The sequence below is a fragment of the Mastomys coucha genome, unplaced genomic scaffold (assembly GCF_008632895.1).
Source record: "Mastomys coucha isolate ucsf_1 unplaced genomic scaffold, UCSF_Mcou_1 pScaffold11, whole genome shotgun sequence".
Classification (NCBI taxonomy): domain Eukaryota; kingdom Metazoa; phylum Chordata; class Mammalia; order Rodentia; family Muridae; genus Mastomys; species Mastomys coucha.
Window position 1 is genome coordinate 7,925,045 of NW_022196893.1, and position 26,822 is coordinate 7,951,866.

General features: G+C 42.7%; 1 protein-coding gene across 32 annotated transcripts in view; it reads right to left on the minus strand.

The window, feature by feature from the left end:
- The window catches only part of Rbfox2 (RNA binding fox-1 homolog 2), a 234,156-nt gene that overhangs the window by 48,198 nt on the left and 159,136 nt on the right, over window positions 1-26,822 (minus strand). For 26 of the 32 annotated variants that reach the window (XM_031348195.1, XM_031348177.1, XM_031348165.1 and 23 more), the window contains one exon: window positions 5,698-5,922. In XM_031348195.1, the coding sequence (XP_031204055.1) occupies window positions 5,698-5,922 (225 nt within the window). Of the gene's footprint in view, window positions 1-5,697; window positions 5,923-26,343; window positions 26,745-26,822 lie in introns of those variants that run through there. The other 6 variants (XM_031348232.1, XM_031348215.1, XM_031348265.1 and 3 more) reach the window with 5 other exon arrangements.

The following is a 26,822-nucleotide window of genomic DNA, read 5'->3' on the forward strand; positions in this document are numbered from 1 at the left end:
ACCATCAAAACAAGCTCTCATCTTAAAGGCAGACCAAATTTCAAAAATTCATTTAAAAAAACAAAAAACTCTCAAACTCAGTGCTCAGTTCTTATCTTTGAATGAGAAGTCCTTTTTTTCCAGCCCAACCCAACAGCACAGCTCATAGCAATAAGCAGCTCACACACCAGCCAGGCACAGTGGCACACCTCAGTCCGAGGACTCAGGAGGCTGAGGCACAAGAAGCTTTAGTTTAAGGCCTGTTTGGGCTACAAAGTGAGCCTTGCCTCAAAAATCTCAGGCTGGGGATGTAACTCAGAGGCAAGCACTTGCCTAGGCATCATATGCAAAGTCCTGGGTTAATATGTGGCACTGCCATAATGAAAAGATCTAAGGTGTTCATGGATTTCTAGCTTATGCTCAGTGTAGTCCAGGTCAGGTGACTGCATTAGCTTCATTTCACAGAAAAGGAAAGTGAAATTCAGAGATAACGCAATTTACTCAAGCCACTCTTTGACTAATACATGGCTAGCAACTTGCCTACTTACTTTACCAGTCCAATTCTGGACTCTTGAACTCACTTTCTCTACACAGCCATCATGACCCTAGTGCAAGTACACAGGACTCACTGTGGCTGTGGCCTCTCACTCCAGCTCCTGTTGCCTAGGCTGCAAGATCATATTTTACTCTTTTCATATCCTTCCTCAAAACCTCCAACCAAGTCCCCCAGTCTTATCAAAGTGTCCAAAAGCTCTTACCAACATGTGCTCAAAGGATTTTTTCTCCTACAGGCCTTCATCAACCCCCCTGAACTTTGTCCAAATGGAAATCCATGCTTTGGTCTAGACATTTTGATTTCTTTTTTCCAACCTTGAACCAAGAGCTGATTTCTTAATCCTTCATACCACCATCTACTCAGGCTTAAATTTCTCCTGCTGATATAAATACAAGGCCCAGATTGATTAGAATCTTTACCAGGAATCTCAGCTTCTCCCTCCTGAGCACATCTGTATCTCATTGTACCTTTTCTCCAAGAAGCATTGAGTGTTGGACACTGTGAGTTGTTATGGGATGCAGAGATGAACAAAGAAAACTCTTTCTTTGGAGGCTTCAGAAAAGTCAGGAAGGTTTTCTGGTAACAACCATACCTATATAGGCTGAGTGACAAGATGCTCACAGCCTGGGAAGATTAATAAACATGCATACAATCAATTTTCACTGGGTCTGAGTGGTGAAGGGCATAGATCCAGAATTCCTCACTTGGGCTGTTTTACAAGCCACAATCAAACAATTCGAAGAAGCATTTTAAACTGGAAGGTGCTATGCAAACTTAGGTTATGATTAATTAATTTGCTTCCTATCTGCCTCTTGGATTTAATTGGCCATATGAACTGCTAGACTGTTTTATGAGACACATAAGCAGATGGTAAAAGTTTAGTAGAATAAATGTTACATCTAAGTTTTACTATTCTACTTAATCTCTAAGCAACACATCTTCATCTACAAACGTGGAGAGAGAGAACACGCAGGTGCTGGCAGCAACAGGTGGCAAATCAGTAAAAACCCAACAGGATACATTTTGAGCTCAAGGTTGTGGTCTGACTAGAATAAGGAGTGGATTAGCTAGATAGCTAAAAGGGAGATTCCAGGGTGGTGGTGGGGGGTGGGGAGACTACAGAAAGGCTAGAAAACTCTCCTTTTTCTGGGAGGCTGCAAAATAACACAGGTCAGAAGGGGGAAAGGATGGGAAGATAGAAACAATGGAAAGGAAACCCAGGGCACACTTGAGAATGAACTGGCTCAATTCTGAACACATTCCTAATGGTCAGACAACAACTGCCTTCTAGCAGGGGAGGGTAGAGAGAGATCAGGAACATTACCAGGCAGAAGCATCAGTGTCCTTGCAATGTGGTTCTACTGTGGAAAAACTACATACTGTGCACATGCACTCTCTCAGAAAAAAAATAAGACAAAGTTACTACTTATAGAAAGTAGGAAACTGCAAAGAATAACCCAGATTCAAAACATTAGCAGTAACTCGAAATGAACCCAGGCCCAGATGCTGGATTGAGCATGATGTCAATTAGCATATACAAATAAAAGTAAGGAATTAAAGAAAAATTCATATATATGAATAATGATGATAGAAGCAATTCCAGAATTAAAGTGATACAAATAAATTCACTAGATAAAGAAACAAGATTGAGTCAATTGTCCATTAGTTCCTACCCTCTCCTCCCCAGCGAGTGCATGTGCCAGACAGGTTTCTCTGTGTAGCCCTAGATACAGATATTCTGGAACTTGCTTCTGCCTCTAGAGTGCTGGGATTAAAGGTGTGTACCACCATCGCCCAGTCCGAAATTAATGAAGTTTTAAGAATGTCTTGAAATGAAAAAAAAAAAAAAAAATAGAACAATCTACCTCCTTTTTGGGTTCTACTTATAAGGACTTTTACAGGGAAACTTATAGCTTAAACACAGAATGAAGAAACCCTGAAAATCAACTGCCTCAGCTTCCAACTTGAAAAGCTAAAAATGGGCTGGAGAAATAGCTCAGTGTGGAGTACTATTTGCTCTTCCAGAGGTCCTGGGTTAGATTCCCAGTACTCACATGGAAGCTCACAACCACCTGTAACTCCAGTCCCAGGGTATCTGATGCCATGTCTGGTCTCGGAGGGCACAGCATATATGTGGTGCACAGACATGCAGGCAGACACCTGACATATAAAATAAAATGTAAAGGAGGAGGAGTCACAAACCCAACAGGAAGGAGGAAGACACCGAAGGTCAGAATGGGACAGTAAGCCTTGGAATTAGGAGACAGCACAGCTGGGTAGGTGCCTGCTTCCTAATGAGAGGAGCTGAATTCAATCCCCAGAACTGCCTGTAATCCCAGCTCTGGGGAAGCCTGTTGGTCAGCCAGCCTGCCTACACAGTGAGCTCCAGGCAAGGAACAAACAAGCTAGGTGGTTCCTGTGGACACACAGCTGAGTTTGCTTTCTGGTCTCCACATGCAGGTCGGTATATACACACGTGTATGGTTCATATGTGCCTCCACATGAACGTATAGCCACATACTCACACACAAAATATGTATGTATGTATGTATGTATGTGTGTGTATGCATATATATATATATATATTGGTTTTTCGAAACAGGGTTTCTCTGTATAGCCCTGGCTGTCCTGGAACTCACTCTGTAGACCAGGCTGGCCTCGAACTCAGAAATCTGCCTGTCTCTGCCTCCCAAGTACTGGGATTAAAGGTGTACGCCACCACCGCCTGGCGAGATAAATTATTAAAACTAAGGAGAGCCAGGTGTAAATGAGAGCTTTTCCACGTGGGCATAAGTACCCTGAAATAAGGACTCTGAGACTTCTTCTATATGAATAAGTACATAGGCTGACCCCCGTGGCTGTCCCCAGCCTGCTCACAGCTTAATTACCTGTTACTCTAAGTCATGCCACATGGCTGGTTACCAGGTCTTCAGTTTCATACGACTGTCTTCTCAGAGTTTGAGGAAAATCTTCCCCACACCTGTCTCTATCTCAGAAATTCAATCCCCCTCTTCTTGATGATCCACCTTCTAATTCTGCCTCAGCTCTTTGATCTAAGGCTTTTTTATTGACAGGTGAAACTTCCATACATTGTACAAAAGATTCTTCTACAGCCAGGCATGGTGGCGCACACCTTTAATCCCAGCATTTGAGAGGCAGAGGCAGGTGGATCTGTGAGTCCTCAAGGCCAGTTTGGTTTACACAGCAAGTTCGAAGCAAGCTAAGGCTACACAGAGAAATCTTGTGTGTATGTGTGTAGTAATTTTGTTATTAGTGAAATTATCAACTCAGAGGAAATAGTTTCTCAAAAAGATACACAAAAGACCAAAACTGTCAAAACAAACAAACAAAAAACAACAACAAAACATAAATGAAGAAACAGCAATTACAAAGATCATTAACTATTCTACAAATAGAGTTTGAAGTTAAAAAGAATATAAAAAGACTCAGAAATACATTTCCCCCTTTCTATTCCTTTGGTAGAGACAGTTGTTCTAGTGAGCCTGTGAGTTCATTATTTGAAGGTAACTGAACATAGCTGACAGAGCAGTCTGTACAATCCTCATCAAAACAAACGCTACAAGAGTTCCTGTTAATTCTCAGACCCAGACTCTTCCTTCACACCAACTACCAACTACTGCACGTCACTCATGGGTGTAAAATTATGTGTCTACACAGAAGTAGCCATCATAAGGAAAGAAGGCATGTTTTCAAGGAAATAACGTTTTTCGTTTTTCCCACAGAGGTGTCTAATTGTCTGTGAAAACAAAATGAAAGCCTTTGTAGGCCCTGTGCATGGGATACAATAGGGAATTTTAGTTTCTAGAAGTGAATCTTTTCCAGATGCTTAAAGTCTGAATAAGGTGCCCTCTGCTACTCTGATACCAAGGGGGAAACGGAACCTAAACATGACAAACAGCTCGATACGGACAACAGAGCATTTAATTTGGAATCGAACCCCAAAGATGTTCATAATGTGGTGATTGTAGCTATGTGTGAGATATGTATCTAGTTAGCTTGAGACACTTTCTTCTCCTTTATGAAGTAGTAAGGGATGAAGTCAAACAGATGGGCTAGAGCTGGAGACTAGAAAACCAAGTACAGTTTGGACTTTTTCCTAGTTGTGCTAGGAATTCCTAGGAAATTTGGGAATTTTCCTAATTCCCAAATAATCAATAAAAATAGTATGCTGGAAAAAAAAAAAAGAGGCAGCGGTAGCTTGAGTGGTGCAGGGTACATGTTCCATCACTGAGTTTATCCCTGGCCCCTTTATACTTTAAAGTTTGAGACAGAATCTTGCTAACGAATCATGGCTGGCTTTGAATTCTCTTTGTAGCTCCAGTAGACCTTAAATTATGGCAATCCACCTGCCTAAAATTCCTGGGTTGCAAAGATACAAGCCTATACCATCACACCCATCAGAAACTCTTGTAATGTTCTTGACAGCTTTTGAGGTAGGCATTATGTCCTTCATTTTCTTGAATTTCAAGGCAAAGTAACATTAAATAACTTGCCTAAACTTGTGAGGCCAGGCTCTCATTTAATCTCTAGTCACCTGAATCAACCCCAAACAGCTGGCAGAAGAGCTAAGCTCTCCCTCTGCCTGGGAGAAGATGAGAAGAACTGAGCTGTACACTACTATGCTTGCTGCACACACTCCTTAATGATTATGGGTAGAAATGAGTAAGGAAGCAGTGATGGCTGGCTTTGGCTTTAGACGGTGAATTGGTGGTATAAGTATATAGAGAAAATACCCAGAACACTGCAACATCTGAAATTTGAACAAGAGGAGAAAGAACCATCGCAGCACCTACGACTGAGTAGGAAAACCAGGAGGGAAGTACAAGTCATTTAAACGGCCCAAGCCTTCCAAGGAACAAGGAGGAGCTTGTGTGAGACAGCCTGTGAGACTGTGCAGATGAGGCTAGGTGTTGGGAGAGTCATACAGTGGAGGGTGCAGGAAGGCTGCTTCCAGGCAGCAGTGGCGAGGTTTAGTTCAAACTCCCCACTGTCCAGCCACAAGGCTTAGGAAAGAGCAGTCAGTACATGCATGCTGGGCAATGAACAGAAACACTAAACTAACTCAAAGGGCTTTCTTTCTGTCCTCTGAGAAGGTGAAAATTTTACATATCCCTCTATCTTGCATCTCTGACTTCTCATACCGTGAGAGATCCATTCTGGTTGCTGGGTGAATTGCTACTCTGTTCTCCATGAGGCTGTGTACTCCCGTAGAGGGTCAGGTTATGTTCACTGGTCTGGCCGGCATAGTCCTGAGTGTGTGGCACTCCATATTCTGTGGGAATTCCATTCTGTGGAGGTGGTGGGAACGGGATGGTAGTAAAAGGCTGAACCATTGCGTCAGGAGTTGTTGTTGGCTCCTGGTTACCCTAGAGCAAGCAACAGAAGAGAAAGGAGAATTAGTGAATGAATCTTTATCATACAGTGAATTTCAAGGAAGTACACAGGACTCTTGGCATGCTCTCTCACTGTCCCCCACTCAGGAAGAAACTGCTGGGATCATCAGATAACTTTCATTCTTAAAAAAATAATCAACTGATTAACTTAATTTTATGTGTGCTTTGCCTGTGAGTTTTATGGTACAGTGTAGAGGTAGGAGGACAACTTGATTCTACATCCTCCTTCAACATGAGTCCCTGGGATCAAACTCAGATTTGGTGATAAGTACTTTTCTTTACCTGATGAGCCATCTTGATAGCCAAGAGTTTAACATTTGATCATCTCTTCCAAATCATTTGGTGCTCTGCCTGTACCCATAGTTGGCAGAACATACTGCTTCCAAGGCCAAGATTGATTAGCATGAAGACAGGCGTGCAACGGACAAAAATTCAAATTCAAATATTCAAATAGATGAGCAGAGCCTAAAGACTGTCTTTCAGAAATCCTTAGAAAGGGTCTATTAAGAAACATATGGCTGGGCAGTGGTGGTGCTTTAATCCCAGCACTTGGGAGGCAGAGGCAGGTGGATTTCTGAGTTCGAGGCCAGCCTCGTCTACAGAGTGAGATCTAGGACAGCCAGGGCTACACAGAGAAACCCTGTCTTGAAAAACCAAAAACAAACAAACAAAAAAGAACATATGAGGCCAGGCAGTGGTGGTACATGCCTTTAATCCCAGCACTGGGGAGGCAGAGGCAGGCAGATATCTGAGTTTGAGGCCAGCCTGGTCTACAGAGTGAGCTCCAGGACAGCCAGGGCTATACAGAGAAACCCTCTCTCGAAAAACCAGGAAAAACAAAAACCAATAAATAAAAAACAACATCTAAAGTTTTTAAGACATAGTTTTCAAGTTTAGATTAGGACCAAGGGACTTGCCTCTGGCTGTGACACTGCTCTTCTTAAACTCTAACCTCCATTCTCCACCCCTTCCCTGATGGGAGTGAGGCTGTGGAACACAAGTATACAGCATCAATCATCCCACAGGGCCATTTCTGCCAGAGCTGGCTCAGTCAACTGAATAAACATATCAACTAGCGGTGGGGATCAGGAGAAGGTAATGCTTCTAGGGTATACCCACAGTGTAAGCACTGCGAGAGGCAACCACAGTGGGACTATCTTCCATAAGAGGGGTGCAATCCTCCATGAGGGGGTCAGGACTCCTGTTTAGAGAAACGTGACTGATAGCAACACTTAAACAGCTGTCTATATGCTAAGAGAATAAACCTGGGGTAATACTTTATGTCTTATAGCAATTATTCTACCAAATATATTATGGTCATTGGTTTTATTAGAAATATGAAGTCATTTAACATTCTTAATAAAAATAATATAAGAATGTTTTCTAATCAATTTTCAGTTCACATTTCAAAGTTTTAAGTTGAAAGGGGAATACAACGGTTCCCAACCAACTTATCATAGTTGCTATGATTACTTCTACATATGTGAAATGCTTTTAAAATATTTGTATTATTTTTAAGATGTATATGTATGCATTTATCTGTGTATGTCCCTGCAGAAGCCAGATAAAGGTGCCAGTTACAGATGAGGAGCTGGAGTTACAGGTGATTGTGAGCTGCTTGATATGGGTGCTGGGAACTCCTCTCAGATTCTCTGGGAAACCAATGTCCTACTTTTCTTTCTATTGCTGGGACCAAAATCAACTCAGGTGAAAAAAGAGTTCACTTCACTTTACAGTTTTTAGAAGTCTGTCATGGAGGCAAGATAGAGCACTTGACTTAATCAAGCAGTAAAAGAATACTCTTGACATCAACCTTGGACTTCCACATGAATGTGCATGCATATCCACATGCACCCACTATATACAAGCACCCAGACAGACATAGGCACACATGTACATGCATGCACAGTTTAGTTTGTAGGCTTAAGAAATGGCTCAGCAGTTAAGAGCAGATAAGGACCTGGAGGCAGAAACTGATGGAGGAGTATTTCTTACTGGCTTGCTCCTCATCGCTTGCTCTTGCTTGGCCTGCTTTCTTATACAACCCAGGGCCACCTACCCAGGGATGTCACCATACACAGTGGGTTGGACTTTCCCACACCAGTCATTAATCAAAAAATGGCCTACAGTCGTGTTTCCAGGTCAGTTTGATAGAGGCAATTCTTCAGTTGATACCTCTTCCCATGTAACTCTAGTTTGTGTCAAGCTGACAGACCAATCAGCAAGTATTCTTTACCAAGAGCCACACCTCCGGCCACTATGTTCTATATTCTAGGCTAGGCAACTATGACACCTAGAAAGGTGAGTTATTACCATCTTTCTAGGATGAAGTTCATGTGATGTAGAAAAGAGAAGTTTTTTTGTTGTTGTTGTTTTTGTTTTTGTTTTTCGAGACAGGGTTTCTCTGTGTAGCCCCAGCTGTCTTGGAACTCTCTCTGTAGACCAGGCTGGCCTTGAACTCAGAAATCCACCTGCCTCTGCCTCCCAAGTGCTAGAACTAAAGGCGTGTGCTACCACCACCCAGCAAGAGAAGGTATTTTTATTGTTGTCTTTCCATTCCTTTTTCAACTTCATTCTAGTTTATCTATTTGATAATCTTGACTCCAACTTACAGGCATAACCTAAACAACAGGCTGCAAATCCGAAAGGCGCCCCAATCAGACAGCCTCTCAATCATAAAAAGAAGTGCCTAAAAGAATATCCCCAAGGAATATTCTTAACTATTTAACCAGGATGCCAAAAATATTTTTTTGCTTTTAAGCATTTTACATATGTCATTTTATCCCCTGGGACCTTAGGTAGGCTCAGATGTCAAACTTGGCCTACCTTTCTAAAACCAACCAGTCACTGGGAAGATGGTTCAGTTGTTGAGTGCTTGGGGCTGGGCAGGCAGAGACAGGAGGATCCCTGGGATTGGTGGCCAGCCAGTCTTGCCAAAAGGTGAGTTTCAGATTCCATTAGAGATCTTGTCTCAAAACTAAGGTGGAAAGCAACTAAAGAAGACACTGAACTGTCAACTTAAGAACATCTGTATGTATGCACCCACAGACATATACACATGCATGCATGAGCACACATGTACAGCAAAAAAGAAGTACGAAAGCTCTTACCTGGGAGCCTATCAGATCTGTTGGCAAAGTGAATTTTGCCTATTTTGCCTATGTCTATGACAACAGGAACAAAGCATGTACATAACTGTCACCAGGGCTGGGGAGATGGCTCAGCAATCACTGTTCCTGGCTCACAAGTGTGAGGGTCCATGTTTGGACACTCAGAACACAGTAATAGCTGGTTGTCCTGGCGGCTTGAAAGCATACACGAGTCCCTAGAGCATGCTGACTAGCTAGACTTGCCCTGTTTGCCAGGCTTGAGTGTGACCCTACCTTAAAGGTTACAGTGGAAAAGTGAGTGAAGAAGACTCCTGACATCACCCTTGGACCTTCACATGCACTTGCACACATGTACATCCCCACAGATATGCGCACCCCCATATTAACACACACACCTACAATGTACACCATAGACACACATACATAAAAAAGAAAGAAAAATCTAGATTCCATTTAAAAAGTAATTTATAGGGCTGGAGAAATAGCTCAGCACTTAAAAAGCACCAGCTGTTCTTCCACAAGCCCCAAGTTCAATTCCCAGCACCCACAAGGTAGGTCAAGCCTGAATGTGAATTCAGCTCTAGGAGATCCAACACCTCTTCTTCCATACACTTAAAATAATTCAAAAGCAGTAGCAGTTCAACAGCTTCTTAAACACGGAAGACAGAACAACTGTGACATGCTGGACTCACAGCAAATCAACTCTGGCCTCAGCGACATACTCAAATCTGAAATCAGTCACATTACCTAATATATCCTTCATATTTTATTTATTTTCTTATAAATGCCTGAAAAGTCTAGAGGGAGAGGCTGCAAGCATAGTTTCCTTGCCAATATCAAAGTTCCATAGCCTAATACACACAGTGGAAGTGCTGGTGTCTAACTCTAAAATATTTCTGGTAAAGCTTAGAGAAGGGTAATTCTACCCAAAGATGTAAGATGTTAGGTAACTTGAAGATCTTTAGGGGCATATCTACTAAACATGGTATCTCCATGAAACTTAATTTGTTTTTTTTTTTTGTTTGTTTGTTTTTGTTTTTTTTCTGTTTGTTTTTTTGAGACAGAGTTTCTCTGTGTAGCCCTGGCTGTCCTGGAACTCACTTTGTAGACCAGGCTGACCTTAAATTCAGAAATCTGCCTGCCTCTGCCTCCCAAGTGCTGGGATTAAAGGTGTACGCCACCACTGCCCGGCGAAACTTAATTTTTACATCTGGGTGAAAAATCTAGTTGTTTTTTTTTTTTAACTTATATTTTTGTTACTCAGTAAATAAATAGGTAGGCTCCTTAAAAGGCTCACAAGATCAAATGAAATGCCATCTACTAACAGAAAAATCTATTACCACTTAATTTCAACCAAGGATCTTTGCCTGCTATAGTTTCAAGAGTTAGCTAGAACACTGACCCCATTGGACAGGAACCAGCAGGAACCAGCACCACATATGCAGCTCTCCACTTCTACCTCTTTCCTGACATTGGCCTACTCAGGAACTCTGTTTAAAAACCTAGGTTGTTATCCTTCCTGGTTAGGTGGCATTGGTGGAATATGGTGGCTAACATTTTTCTGTTATTCAGAAGGACTACTTCAGAAGAGAGAAGGGGGACAGCAGCAACATCTCCCCAGAGAGCACCTGCCAGCGTTGTTTCTAGAAGGGATGGCTGTAAAAGCAAGGGAGTAGCAACTGCAAAAGCACACTGCCTGCAAGTAGAGGGCCAGTGTCTTAATGGTGCCTACAGAGGGAAGAGGCACTACCTTTTCCCAAAAAGGCAAAGGCACTAAACAGCAGGCCTAACTGTCTTAGAGAACCAAAGGACCTAACTAAGGTCAAGTGTTTTGCTTCCCAGTTGCACTGGCTTGTTTTGTGTGCCAACTTGACACAGGCTGGAGTTATCACAGAGAAGGGAGCTTCAGTTGGGGAAGTGCCTCCATGAGATCCAGCTGTGGGGCATTTTCTCAATTAGTGATCAAGGGGGTCGGGCCCCTTGTGGGTGGTGCCATCCCTGGGCTGGAAGTCTTGGGTTCTATAAGAGAGCAGGCTGAGCAAGCCAGGGGAGGCAGCCAGTAAGGAACATCTCTCCATGGCCTCTCCATCAGCTCCTGCTTCCTGATCTGCCTGAGTTCCAGTCCTGACTTCCTCTGGTGATAAACAGCAATATGGAAATAAGCTGAATAAACCCTTTCTTCCCCAACTTGCTTCTTGGTCATGATGTTTGTGCAGGAACAGAAACCCTGACTAAGACACCCGTGCAGTGCTGAAGGCACCAGAGCAATCTCATACACTTGTACACAGTTAATACAAAAAAGATAAACGGGTAGCATATTGCATTTCCTTCCATGCTTACAATAAAAATAAATGACAGAAGTTGGCATGAATCCTCCCCCCTCCCCACCCCTCTGTCTTTCTGTCTTCCTTCCCCCTCACCTCTCTCTCTCTCTCTCTCTCTCTCTCTCTCTCACACACACACACACACACACACACACACACACACACACACACACCTTTTGACTTACTCAGACAGAAATGACAATACAAATTTCTCCCCCAAGGCTGAGCTTTGCTATCTCACACATGAATGAATATTTAAACAGTAAAATAAATATTCCAGAATAAAGCTATCTGAACCAATCATCTCTTAGATTTAACGTGGCAAACACTGTCACAGTTTCAATGTCTCCAAACTCTCAAAAGCTCTCTTCCACTTCCCTTTACAGCAGCACTCAGCAACCCAATACCATGGATCATGCTTTCCATTAGCAACAAGACCATCAGCTTTGGTTCTGCTGTTACCTGCTGCTTGGAAACGGAAGCCTCTCCTCACCCCTTCCTGCAGTTTACAAGTGTAGTCTTGTCAGCATGATTGATGGTTTATGCAATCTATATATGATCATCACTTTTTCAAACAAAATTCCCACTGCAATTTAACTTACTATTTTTTCATGGATAATTAACTTTATATCCTTCATGTCAAAACTGGAATATTATTAGGAATAGTAACAACTCTCGTTCAGAATAAAACACTGCGGAAGGTCCTCAGAGTGTCTTCGGAATTATAAAAGAACTATGTTTTATGGGCGGGGCTCTCCTATAGCCAACTTCTTCATGATGAGGAAAAAATTATAAGATACATATATAGTAAGTGGGAAAATTTTTCCCTATTCTTGTCCTAGAAAAAAAAAATGCATGTGCCTACAGTCACAATTCTATTCTCTATTTTGCAAGTGAAGCTTCTAAGTTGGTTAGAAATTAGCTACAGCCTTTTTCATTCTAAGTTCCTCCCTGCACAAGAGGTTAATGGGCACACAGTAGCATTTCTTTAGAGAATGCTTACTAAATTGATCCCTTACTCTGAAGTACCATCTGTAAAAAAAATGGACAACTTCTCTTTCCCATCAGCTCAGGAGGGAGCAAATTATCAGCTGCACTAGAGTCACATAATCACGGGAAGCTGAGAGCCCTGGAAGTTGTGTTAGGTGCTACCAGAGAATGAAAAGTGTGAGGGCTACCGTACACAGAGTTTGAGGTTAGCCTGGGCTATATGCGACTGTATCAAACGCAGAGCACTAAAGTGAGGAGTGGTTAAGAGTACATACTGCTCTTGCCGAGGACCTGCGTCCAACTACCATATTGGGAAGGTTATGGCTGCTTGTAACTTCAACTATTTTAGGGACTAGATGCCCTCCCCTCTTCTAGACTCCATGGGCTCCTTACAGTCACTCCCTCTCCCTCTCCCTCTCTCAAAAATTTAAACATAAATATAAGAAACTTAAACCTTAACTTGACTCATGATTAACAAGCTACCAAAACGATGATTTGAAAATAAAGCTCACTGTGCTCTGGTCTGCTCTGCCCACTCAGCTCATTCTGACCATGCTTCTGTCATGAGAGGGACACAATTTCTGCTGAGGACAATCACCAGTGATTAGCCACCCAGTCCTTCTCCTTGAATTCATGTTTTAGTAGGGACAAAAAAGTAACTGAAAACAAGCAAAGCAAAGACCAGACTGCCAGAAGGCAGGTGACAGGAGGACTTTTACCATCTTCAGGAGGCCAGGGAGAGTGACATCTGGTCAAATCTCTTTGGAAATCAAGGCAGCAAGATGTCTGTTTAGATGGAAGAATACTGCAGACAAAGAAACACAGTATAGAGGCCCAGAACAAGAGACCCAGAGGCATGTGACCAGCCTGGAATAGATAGGCAAGGTACAGTGACAGGTGATGAAGTGAGAAAGGTGGCAGTGGGAACAGACTGGGAGCTGGGAGGGAGCCGGGAAAGCTGCAGCCAGTCTGCCAGCATTCTGGCTTCTGTGATCTAAGAAAGAGTTCAAGCAGAGAGGTGGTGTGGAAAGGCTAGATTGTATGTGGTTCTTTCAGCAAAGGCAGGAGCAAGTAGACCCATTTCAAACATCACACTTAAGACACGGTGCCCACATGTTTGAAATCCTGAGAAGACATATCATCCTGTGTTGTGCCCCAATTTCTGTACCAATTATTTTGTCCACTTCTCCCTACCTGGCTAATTCACACACAGTGTTTAATGTGTGGTTCAAACACTTATTCCTTTCTGGGCTGTTAGTCACCCAAAACAGATCCCTCTCTGCTTTCCTATCCTTGCCCTGATATTTAACTTCCTTAGCATTGTATCTATTGTAATTACTTGTTTGCTAACACACTGGCCTATGGGTCTTTCACAGAGCAGAAACTCGGTAAGCAGGTAAACGTCTAGTTCCAAGTCTTCTTCCTATGTTCAGTGACTACTTAAATAACCTCTCAACCTCTCCATGGGTAGCTTTTTTTTTTTTTAAAGACACAAGAATTTCAATCTTGTGTATATAAACTTTCTCTCTGTGTGTATATATATATAAACTTTTGCTATTTTGAAAAATATCCAAAGTGATACTGAGATACTGAATATAGACTAGAAGAGAACTCAGCAGAGGTAATAGGAGACTGCAGAAAGGAAGATGTGTCTTATACTAAAGGCTTCTAACTCAGAAAGATCCTTCATAGTGATTTCAAAGGGGTAGTTGGTAAATCATTTTTCCCTTTTTAAGTTTTATTTTTGGGGCTGGATAGATAGTTCAGTGGTTTAAATGTATTTCTTGTTTGCCAGAAGACCCAAGTTTGGTTGCTACCATCCACACTGAGTAGCTCACAATTATTTGTTTACTTAATATATGTGAATACACTGTTGCTGTCTTCAGACACACCAGAATGGAGGGCATCAGATTCCATTACAGATGGTTGGGAGACACCATGTGGTTGCTGGGAATTGAACTCAGGTCCTCTGGAAGAGTAGTCAGTGCTCTTAACTTCTGAGTACCTCACAATTGTTTTTAACACCAGATCTAGGATGCTACTGCACAACATCAGACACGGGCACATACACATAAATAAAAAGCAACAAAACAAAACAAAACAAACAAAACCAAAATCCTCCAACCCCTTATTTTTATTAAATATGCCCATGCAGGTGACAGCATACAGCTCCTCTTTTAGCCTCTCTTAAGAGGCAGAGGGCCTAGGCTGGGGGCTGTAAATACTCCCCATATCCAAGGCCTTGGAGGAAGGAAGGGACAAGTGAGTTTGCTCCATGCAAACTGAACAAATGTGAGGAAACAAAATAGTGCTATGCCAGTCTTTGATAGGGTAGGGAGAAAAGAGAGAGAATGAGAGGGAGAGAGGAGTATATATATGTACAATTAATAATAAAATTTTTTTTTAAAGAATTAAAGAGTTGGAGAGACCATTTAGCAGGTAAGAGTATTTGTTGCTCTTCCAGAGGATCTGGATTTGATTCACAACACCCACATGGCTATTAACAACCATCTATAAGTCTAGTTCCAGGGGATCTAATGCCTGTCCCTCTCTGGTCCTTGTGGGCACTGTACAAGTGGTAGACAGATATACGTGCAGGCAAAACATTTCTCCAAACAAATAAAAATACATTTGGATGTGTTGGAACATGCTTTTAATCCCAGCATTCAGGAAGCAGAGACAAGTAGATCTTCATGGCCAGCTTGGTCTATATTGGGGGATCCAGTCTATGTAGTAAGACCCCAGTCTCAAAACCAAACAAAAGAAAAACACCAACAGACAATAACAACAACAATAAAATAAGAGTAAAGTTAAATTTCTCCAAACATGTTGATCTGGCTCTTAGGAGAGAAGCAAATGTTTGTTTACCTTCCATGCCAAAGAAAGAGGGTGGCACAGTAGGCCGGGAAAGTGCTTGGAGAGGCCTGGGCAGTGCCAAGCAGCTAGCCACCCATACAAACAAACAGAACCTTTGGCTGTTTTCCATCTTCATTTTACGCTGGGCGCACTGTCTTCACTAAGACAGCTTCACAGGTCTGCTGCTAGGCTTTAGCGCCTCCTCCTTTTTAACCTATCTTTTTTTTCAATCTGCATTAATTTTCCCAGAACTCTGTTTAGTCCCTGCTATCAGCTATGCCACTCCCCACATTCTTCTGCTGATTTACACTTCTCCATACTTCTATATTACTAGTGGATCTTACAATAGATGAGAGGCAACAGAAAGCATTCTAAGCCAGAAGCCAAGCTTGTGTTATTCAAGACAATCACAATTTAGAGCAAACTTTCAAATCTAGACTCCTCTGTAAGTGAGAAAAATTGGTTCCCTAAGAACAAATCGGGGCTTCAAAGGAAAAGGAATGGTGTTTGCTACAATTCTTGAGACAACCCTTGTACTTAAGCTTCAAGAGATTAGGCCAGGGAGATGCTAGTGGGGAAAAGCACTCGCTGTGCAAATGAGTTCAGATCAGTTTAAATTGATCCTTGTAAACTCCAGACCCAGTGACGTGTGCCTGTGACTTCAGCCTTTCTACAAGTGACATGGGAGGTAGACACAGGGAAGTCCTCTGGAAGTCCTCTGTGAGCCAGCTGGCCTGGGATAGATGTTTGCCCAGTGGCAAACATCAAGAGATCTTGCCTCAAACAAAGGAGACAGGTGAGCAGTGAGGCTGCCTTCTGACCTCCACACAAACAAACATGCACACTCATGTGTTGTGAACACATACCCTCAAAGTAAATATTTTAAAGATGAAATTAGGTATAATGAGTCTGTGGAAAGGAAAGCAACTCGGACGAACAGAGTCAAGTGCATGTTGTGTTTTGCAGTCCTAATGTCCCAAATAACACACTAGCGGTTATTCTAAATTTTTGACAGACATAAAGGATTTGCAAGTATCTAAGCACTCTCAGAAAAGAAGAGAAAATCCAGTATTTACTGATTAGAAAGCCTCCTCCTTAACGAATGCAATAGTGGCCTAGACAAGAATGGAGTCCAAAGAGGAAAATTATTTCTGTTACCTCATTAATCTAACAAATGAATTAATAAGGCATGTCATGGACTCTGATTCTTCAGTCAGGAACAGCCAGGAAATATAAACCAGTGATTGCAAGATTTAATCCTTGTTCGCAAAACAAATCAGAGAAGAAACCACCAGCAGGCCACTTCCCCTGATCAGGGCAGCCTGTGTCTAAGGAAAGGAAGCCATGGACCAGGACGAAGGTATGCCGGAACCAGCCATGGATTCAATGCATCTAAGATGTAAAACACACCAAGATTTTTCTCCACATTTTCTGTGACAATCAAGTCAATGCTCAATTTTAAAAGGTGGTAGTGTTGTGTGCACTATCTGTTTCTTCTCCTTACCCGAATTTCACCATCCATATCAGAACTATACGGTTATTACTCAAAAATAAAGATTTAGGTTGGAAATGTAGGTCATTAAGTGGAATACTGGCTCAGCATGTGCAAGGCTCTGGGCTTAAATCAATCCAGTACTACAGGGGGAAAAAATGTATACAAATTATTTTTTAGCAAAGAATGACTGCTGGGGCTGGAAGAGTGATGGCTCAGCGGTTTAGAGCACTGGCATTCTTTCCAGAGGACTGAGGTTCATTTCCCAGAAGTCATAATGGCTTGTAACCATCTAGTTATAACTCTAGTTCTAGGGGATCATCAGGCACTGCACACACAATACTCAGACATACATGCAGACAAAACAGTCATACATATAAAAAAATAAATGAAACAGAAAAAAAGAAAAACACACACACAAGCCTAACACACAAGTTTAATTTATTCACACCTCCCTTTCGGAAGAAAGGAGCAAGAATACCTCCCTGAAACTTGGACCACGACAGGTCAAGCATGTGTTAGCCAGCAGGACTCAAGCAAGAGAAGGTAAGTTCTGGCTTCAGCCCTGCCTTTAACACGTGCCTGAGCAACCCACAGCCTCTCCGGAATGTACTCTGACTTTTAAATGAACTTCCCTTGGGGTTTAACAGTCTGCAGTTCTGTGATAAGGGGTCTAACTCAGGAAAAAAATCAAGTTTCTAGAAAAAGAAGAAATGTGTTTGGTATATTATCATGTAAACGTAAGCATCTTCATCTGTAGGAGTCAGCAAAAAACGTTATTAAACAGTTTATTTGTTCCCCAGCTCAAATAGCTACACGCTATTGCAGAGAGCCAATAGTCAGTCCTGCGGACCCGCAGGCTCGTCTACTCCCAATATGTAGAAAAAGATGAGCCAGCTAAAGATGCACAGACCTTTCCCTTATCGTTATTCTCCAGAGACTTGAGGATAGCAACCATTCACAGCATTTACACCACTTCAGGGATTATAACCCAGGGTTAGTTTGATGGCATGCATAGGTTTTACATAAACACCTCACGGGGTGGAACCATCTCTTTGGAGGCAGCCAAGTAGTTGAACATTTTTTGTCTTTCTAGCACATTGTACAGTGCTCTCCACATGAATTACTACACCCTCAGACTCTTAAGCCACTGTGCTGATACAAAATGTCAAGAAATAGTTAAACTGAGGATATCTCCATTTACTACAGAACTTAAGGCTTTCATAAAAGTAACACATTTCTCAAAGTATTGGATAAAATGGCTTAAAGACATTTAGTAAGGCAAGAAAAAATTCCTGCTAAGTAAGCTAAATAGCAAAGCCTAGATTATTGTTTTGAGAAAGGGTCTCACATAGCCTAAGTTAGCCTCCAATTCTCCATATATACCAGGGATGACACTGAGTTCCTGATTCTCCTGCCTCCATTTCTCAAGTGGGAAGATTACAGGTATGTACACCATACTGTTTTATGTGCAGTGGAGATCAAATCTAGGACTCCATGCACACTAAGCAAGCACTCTATTGACTGAGCCACAGCCCAGCCCATGATCTATATTCTGAGTGTTATACTTGACATAATGGGGGACTGTGGCAAAAGAAGGAAGGGAGCAAGACACTGGAGCGACAAATCTAGGTTCAAACCCAGACTCTGGGATCTTGGATAAGTCATGTGGTCCCTCAATGTTTCTAGCTCTTCACCTGTAAAATAGAAAAAGGGATCACCGTTCATCAGTGTACATGTAAGCACCAAGATCAGGTGTACACAAAACAACAATATCAAAAAACAAAACAAGACAAAACAGGCAGTCGAGACATTAGTCACTATCTATCACTGTGATTTAAGATAAGACCACATAGTCCAAAACACAAGTCACTGAGCTAGAATCTTAAAGATTCTGTGTTCTTCCACCCATAAACACTGACACTAATTGAAACCCAAGAGAAAGGAACCCTCTTCTTTTTTACTAAAGACATAAAATGCAGTTACAGAAACTAGTCGATGTTCCCTTTATCACTGCTGTGCTTGCATCTTAGGTATTCTCTCTGAATGCTCCTTGAAATTGTTGTTCAACTGATTTTCATGCATCAGCTAAGAATACATTAAATGAGGCACCTTTATTTTTATTTAAAAATAATCTCTCTTTTGTTTCCAGTCTTGTTACCTCAACCCCCAAATAGATTCAAATATAAAAAGCAAGAACACTCGAAGGACTATACAGTAGGCAAAAAGGGCAATGGCCCCTCAGATAGGACAGCAGGAAGGTGGGCTGCTCAGAGGCTTTGCTTGCTGCCAGGAAGTGAGAACAGGACAAGAGGTTTGGGAAGACAGGCCTATTAGAGATCACTGTGGATGTCCTGGGGAAGCTAATGCTGTCCAGAAAGTCAAAAGACGACATGTCCTAACCATTGGCTGTCACCTGAATGAGTGGTATAAGAGGCTAGAGAAAGAAACACCTGAAAAAAAAAACCCTAGAGAACAGGGCTAGGGAACTGAGGTGCCAGGGGAAGGACCTGCTCATGGCCAGAACAGAAAATCCGATGCATCAGTTAGAAATTCCCTGTTTTGCTCTGTAGCAGGGACAATTTGCCAGAGACTAAACATAGCTCTGGTCATATCTAACAACACTTTAAAACAAGACCAAGAGGACTGTGTTACTTGTAAGAAACAGAGCTGTGTGAAGCTCAAAAATAAAGCTGTGTGTTTTGAGTATTTATAAAATTAAAAACACCACCACCCATAAGGTAAATTCACTATGTCTGGGATCTAACTTTTAAAAAGTTCATGGGCGTGCAAAGAAACAGGCAAATACAAGCATGTCACACTGAGACCAGATCCAAAGTCAGCACACACCCAGGGTTAGCAACGAAGGGAGTTAGGCTTTTACACCCATGTTTGCGATGTGAAGAGCAAACACAGCGCCTTACAGTGAGATGAAAGGCGCAAAAAAGATCCACATCACAATTCTAGATGTGGAAACTGATTTGACTAATGCCAACTAGGCTCTGCACAGCAAAATGATCAGTGCACATGACTTCATAGGAAGAACTGTAAAAGTAAACATGGTAGGGGCGGGGGGGGGGACACACAAACACACACCCCTCAAGAACAGTGAGCCCAGAAAATGAGAAATGATCTGAAACATATCTTGGCAGCTTCTTAAAAGTATAAGACAAAGGATCTAACTCCAAGGCACTTTGAATGGTGGGAAGGAGCTGGCTGTGTAGCCTGTCACATTCACACCTTACCCTGGGCTGCCAACCTTCAGGCTTCCTTCATAGCTTTCCCTTCCTCTTTCCTTGCTGACTTCTGGGAGCTGAAGGGCCTATCCCACTGAATCTCAGGCTACCCCAGGATATACTCAGCCTTTTACTAGAACAACTACAAGCTCCATGGCCTGCACATACATAGCAGCACATCTACCTACCTTCTAGCTAAGTAAAGTGTCAAGAACGTGTAACTGAATCAGAGCTGGTGACAAACATCCTGAAAGAGTCCAGCATGACAGAAGAACCAGACAATATATTCCAGCTCTGCCAGAAGGGTGGCTTGCTGGAGGGATACACAGAGGACAATGGAGCAGAGAGGCCTATCATTGTTAGCCAAACTTTCTAAACTAGGGGAGCTTTACAGTGATTCTTGAATGACAAAAGTAAAACTGAGGGGAAAGAAACATTCTGGGTTAAAATAATGATATATAAAAAGTAATAAAAATGCTGATATAATAAAAAGTGGAAGAAAAATATTCACAGGTGGGGGTTAAAGGTCAGGGGTTTCTTTTCTGTTAAAGATTATGATTTAATAATGATAAAAAAGCGAGATCACAATATAATTACATTTCTCCCTTTCCTTTCCTCCCTTCAAATCCTACCATATATTTATTCTCCTTTAAACTCATGGCCTCTTTTTTCACTAATTGTTATTGGATACATATACATACATATGTACATTCTTAGATGTAACCTACTCAGTCTGTATACTGTTACTTGTATGTATGTTTTTAGGGCTGACCAGTTGGCACTGGACAACCAATTGGTGTGCTCTTGCCTGGGGAAGACGTCTTTTCCTGCTCCCAACTTTCCTCTTTGTGTCGGGTTGAGGTCTTGTGAGTTTCTCCCTGTCCACTTTGACATGTCCACTAGTGTCATCCTTGTTCAGCTCATATTTGGGCACTCACGCTGGTGAGACTCTAAAGGGCTTTCTTTTAAAGAGAGAGTCAAAGTGGACTGTCAAACTGCTTAGAACTATGTCACTATGACCAATTGACACAGGAAACCCCAACCAATGCTAGAAACATAGCAAGGGCTTGTATCTCTCAGAGGTCATCAGGTTATGGCTGTGGTCCAATGCCTGACCCACCTAGTTGTATAGCAAAACAAGTGTGGTACCTTGAATGAGAGCCACCTCACAGATTTGAATGCTTGGTCCCCAGTCGATGGAACTGTTTGAAGATGTGGCCTTATTGGAGGAAGTGTGTTACTGAGGGTGGGTTGTGAGTTTTCAAAAGCCTAGGACATTCCCAGTTCACTCTGTGCGAGCCCTCAGGCACTGTTCCACCACCATGCTTATCTGCCTGCATGCTGCCAAGGTGTCTTGGCTGCCATGATGGACAGAGATCCAGATTTTATAAGTTGCCTTGGTTATAGTGTTTTAGCACAGCATTAGAAAAGTAACTAAGACAACAAGCAAACTTTTATCTTTATAAATCCAAAGGAATAACATTTTGCAACATGAAAATGACATGAAATTCCAATCTATTATTCATCAAGTATTATTGAACATAGACATTCATTCAAGTGTTGTCTGCGGCTTCCTCAGTGCTTTAGCAACAGAGCTAACAAGTGAAACAGAGAGGCCTATAAAGCAAAAAGTGACTATTACTAAACATGCCAGAAAAGTTCATGGGCCAACTTAAGAGTCTTTCAAAGTCCAGTCGCCTTTAAGTGTCAGATTGTCTCTCTACAATGCCTTGCAAGGAAAGACATCAAGCCCGCTTAGCAGGAAACGGTGCTTGCCACCAAGCCTGCTGGCCTGAGTGTGATGACTGCAGAGACATGGTGGAAGGAGACAACCAACTCTTCAAGCGCTCCCCCCACTTCTACCCATGTGTCATGGTATGTGAGTGCTCACAGACAGGGAGGAGGCAAGAGGAAAGGCCTGGCAGGGGGTGTGGGGTGTTTCAAGGAAACAGTCACGGGTCAGTACAATCAGAGTGGAATCTGGGTGACAGAGATGAGGCTGGACAAACAGGTTCCTGGCCATATAGGGCCTTGGAGGATTGGGATGGACATGTGATTTTACTTGGGAGTCTGAAAGGTTTAAGCTCAAAACTGACAAAAATTAGACTACTGCTTTAGATGAGTAACCCTTGGCAGTGTTCCCTAAGAAATTAGTTATGTGACTCTGTTTCCTGAATTTAATCATTCTAAAAGTAACAAAGAAATACAAGTCTGTAAATGGAACGATGTGCCTCAGTGGAAGGCTGAAGCATTTGACTGCCTAGAAGAAGCTCAGCCCCTGAGCTGAGTTAAAGAATGAAGGTGCTGCTGTCCAAACAGCATAGTTTTCCCTAGGAAACCTTCCACTGACTGTGAGTGGCAGAGTCCATGTACAACCTGTGTAGTGGAAACGGGCAAGGAAAGAGCTGAAAGTGGTTTCAGAATGTCAGGGGACACTGAGAGAGGACTTGTGGCTCTACAATCAAGTATGTACAGTAGATCTCTGAGACTGAGGTCAGTGGAAGGCCTGAGATGGGACTCATCCTGAGTGATTTCCCATGAGACAACCTAAAGATAGGCATTACATCATGAGAGGTTACAAGCTGAACTACAAGTCAGAGAGAGATGAGACTGTTCCCGATAGCCATCTGTACAGATGTGACTTTGCAATTTCTTCAGGGAAGAACAAAACCACTGAGGAGGAGGGCTTCAACAGGAAGCTAGGAAAGCCCAAGTTAGGAGGGATGGGATGGAGACAAGCACATTTACAGCATTACAGAGTTCTAACGTCCCCATTTATGGAATCCTGAGTATCTTCCAGGAAAGATAAATAATTTTGAGAATAGTGATACTTTTTAATAGTCAGTCTTGGTCTTAGTAAGGAAATGGTTAAAACTGAAGATATGGACCAGTGTAGAAGAATTCAGAAAGGAAGTCACTGGAAAAAGTAAGGCCTCCTCTTCTTTTTAGTTCATGTAAAGGAACATACATTTAGCCTCCAACCTACATCCTCGCCTATCCCCAAACATCCCCAGAATCCCGTGCAGCCCATAGAAAGTGGAAAGTGTGCCAAAACAAACAGTGTAGGGCTCCACTCTGTGTGTGTGGGGAGTGGGGGTGGGGAAGGCTGTGTGGAAAGGAGCAAAAGAGAATGGAATTACTTCAGATAAAGGCCACAAAATGGAGACTCAATGAAGGGCAGGACTGCCAGATTCATAGAAATGGGATGTGCTTTGAAAATTCATAAACCAGATTCCCCAACCTAGTGGTTTACAGAAAGCACAAACCAAAGGGGAGGAGAAACTGAGACAAAGCAAACCTACCTGCTGTCAGATCTGCCTCTACTTAAAGCATAAAACACCCACTCCCATCCCTCTCCCCAATGACCAGACCAACCGAACTGAGAGGGCACAGCTCAGGTGAAAGACTTCAGTCTCCAGCTACAAAGGGGAGATAGCAGACAATGGAGCTGGTGATTCATTACAAAAGAATACACTCCAGAGGCCTGCTGCCTGCTGCCACTCAGGCTCACAGCACTATTTAAAGGAACAGCAACCTTCTTCCCAGCCTCCCCTATTCCTAACACCTTCTCTCCTGGTTCTGATGGAAAACAGATTTTGAAGAAAATGCCAGCAAAGCACTCAACTGTCCAAGAAAGGGAGGGCCTGTGTTCTAGGAGCTGGCAGCCTCACCCTGCTGTAGAGTCAAGCAAGCATCTACTTTCAGGTTGTAATGTAAGCTTTCTCCTTTAGTGTAACAACAGAGTTAGTGTCTTGCTAAGTGGTTTTTAAATTAATCAGGTAAAAGTCGTTTACAACTTTGTTTTTCTAGTTTACACATATGAGAATGGTTATCCTTTTCTTTTATCCCACCGTGCTCATCTACAGACACGACAAACAGTCTTTGAGTATGTGAATCAAGTTAGAGAGACTCCAGCAAAAAACTTCTGTAACATGAACATGAATAGGAGATAAGGGTATTAAAGTGTCTCATGAGCATGTCTGGCTACTAATGTATGAAAATTTTGCTATTAAAATTCCATTCTTATTAAAAAGCCAAGTTCTTTTTACTGTCAATAATAATGCAGTTTGCTAATGCAACAAAAAGGCCATATAAAATTAGAGTACATATAATAACAAAGGATGTGCACACACCAAACTAATAACAAGTGATGAAGATGACTTCTCCCACCCAGTGATGAGACCAAGGGACAGAAGGGACAGGGAGGAAGGTACAAGGCAACGAGACAGTGAGCCATGGTGTGACATGAGCAACGCCATTCAGGTCACTTTTCATATCCTAGCCAGTAACAAGCCATTGTCACTCCAACAGCTACCCCTGACCACTACAGACAGCTTATACTGAAAATGCTTAGATGATACGGCATTATCCAAGATTTGATGTCTGGCACAAAACATACAAACCTATACAACAAAGCAGAAAACAAACCACAGGACAGACCAAAGACTTGATCCTATTTACCATGCTCTTTGAGTTTGTTTTCTAGATTGCAAACAACTATCCCCATTACTTTCAGGTAGATGGTATAGACACTGAAACAAACATCCCAGTTCTGAAGCCCACAGATCTGTCTTTTCAGTTCTATGGATTCAATATGAGAAAACGAGAAGTCTTTCCTTCAGCACTTAGTACATCTGAAAAAGCACAAAGATTAAATTTATTTGAATCCTTAACCACTAAAAAGTCTCTTTCCAGGTTCCACTTTTTTCTCCGACCTCCCCTGTACCCTGATGATTAGGACACAATACGAAGTATAAACAAGCAAGCACATTTTACTTGTCACACTTCAGCATTCCCAAAACCAAGGGGCAATGCTCCACAAGGCCAGACCAGTCTGATTTTAACAGTTCCTGTTCAGATAAGTCCTTCACTGATTTTAAAATCTGTGTGAGAGCTGCAGTGTTAAAAGCCTACGTGAGAGCTGAGGGCTGCCCTCTAACACTGCTGCTTGGTGGAGATGTGTGGACTCAAGGTGAAGTGAGCAGCAGCATCTCACAGGCATCAGAATCAAGACCTGGGGTCCCCCACCCCACCTCCAAGATCCTGAAGAAATAAAATGGTACTTCAAAAACCATTAATTAGATTCTACAAAAGGAGTAAGAAGTATTAAAAATTTTTTAAGAGTTTCTCCACTTTCCAAAGGAGGAAGTTCTTGATAATTCCTTAACTTAGATTTGGAGAAAACCCTCCTTGGAAAAATTTATCTTTTGAAATTTCCCTCTTCTCTGGGTTAGGGCAGACTGATTCATCTCTACAGGTTTCCCTCCTTCCAAACAGCACTGCAGGGCATTATATAACATTTAACTAAACAGTGCTCCAGCACCAAAGGCGATGCCTCTGATAGCTTGCTGCCTCTCGCCCTCCGGTGGTGGCTAGTTGAGGAATACAAAAAAGAGGCAACCTCCTTAAAAGGAAAGCACTGTCCAGGGAGAGAAGCCTGGGGTGACCTGATCCCAAGTCCGAGACCAAAGGGTTTGAAAATCTATCTTGGAAAAGACGTTCTGTTAAGTCACAGCCTCACCACTTTCTTCCAAGCCAAATTTTTAAAAAGCGGGTAGGGGTGGAGGTGGGTAAAGGAGAATACAGTAGGATGGCAACTAAATAGCCCTGCTGTATCGGAAGAACATTCACCTTTCCATCTGCCGGGAATGACTTGCTAAAATGCAGTGCAGAGTCTGCTTGACAAAACCAGAGAGGCAGAGAGAAGGGGGTGGGGAGAGGAGACAGATGAAGATCTTCCATTTCCTACTCCATCTCCTTCAAACGTCTTTTAAATCGGGCAATCTCACCACTTACACGTACACATTTATTCAATAAGGGAAAGCAGCACCTGCCTCTGTTACACCAGGATGCCCAGTGGGTTCCTATGGGAAATATCTTTTGCCAATGACAAAGCCACGGAAATGAAACATTCTTTCCTAGCCTTCATTTTTGAAGATCCGTTTAGAAAGACGGCAGCAAACTGCAATTCTTCCAGCCAAGCCTGAGAAACCCCAGTGTCACAGATTCTTCTGTAATTCTTACAAGGGAGTCACTCCCTCTCCCCTTCCTGGCAGTCTACAAGAATCTCTTCCTACCTCTGCAGTCTCTCTCCCTCCCTCCCTCTTCTCAGAACCAAGACAAAGAGGTAGACAAATCCCCACAGGCTCTTTCCTGAGCTACAGCTGCACACTACAGGAAACTGGGATCGGCTATGGAGCTGAGGGAGGGGGAGAAAAGGGCACGATATAGTACACATGCTCAAAGGACCGACACTTCAGCTGATAACAATAAATCTGCCTTTTTAAGAAGACAACCCTCATTAAAACTTGGCTTGCTACACTCCAACCCCAGACCTTTCTGTAGATCTCTGAGACAGAAATGTGTGGAGGACATACAAGTCTTACCTGAGTTACCATTTTCTTTTTCTCCATAAACCAGAAGAAGCAGATGATAACCAGTTGGAAGCCGCCGTAGCGGGGCACACCTCTGTGGCTCTCTGCCACCCTGTCCCCAGCTAGGTGGCGAGGGCGGGCGGCGGGCCTCTCTTTAAACGTTTTCCTGCCTTTCTCTTTCTAGTGTTTCTTCCTTTCTTTTCTCTTCCTCTCTGGCAGCCTCTCCCCCTCCTTCTTTCTCCAGCTCCCTCCCATATCTCAGGCAGATGGCTGAAGGAAGCCCCACCCCTGAATGCCTAAGGTAATTAATCAGAGTAGAGCCCCACCTCTTCCTCCTCCCCCCTACCCCTCCCAGCAGGCTGACAGCTCCCAACTCCAGAAGCAGGCCTGCTGGAGAATGGCAGTTTGGCCTGTGCTTTACTGTGCGCACGCGTGTGAGTGTGAGAGTGTGTGTGTGTGTGTGTGTGTGTGTGTGTGTGTGTGTGTGTGCG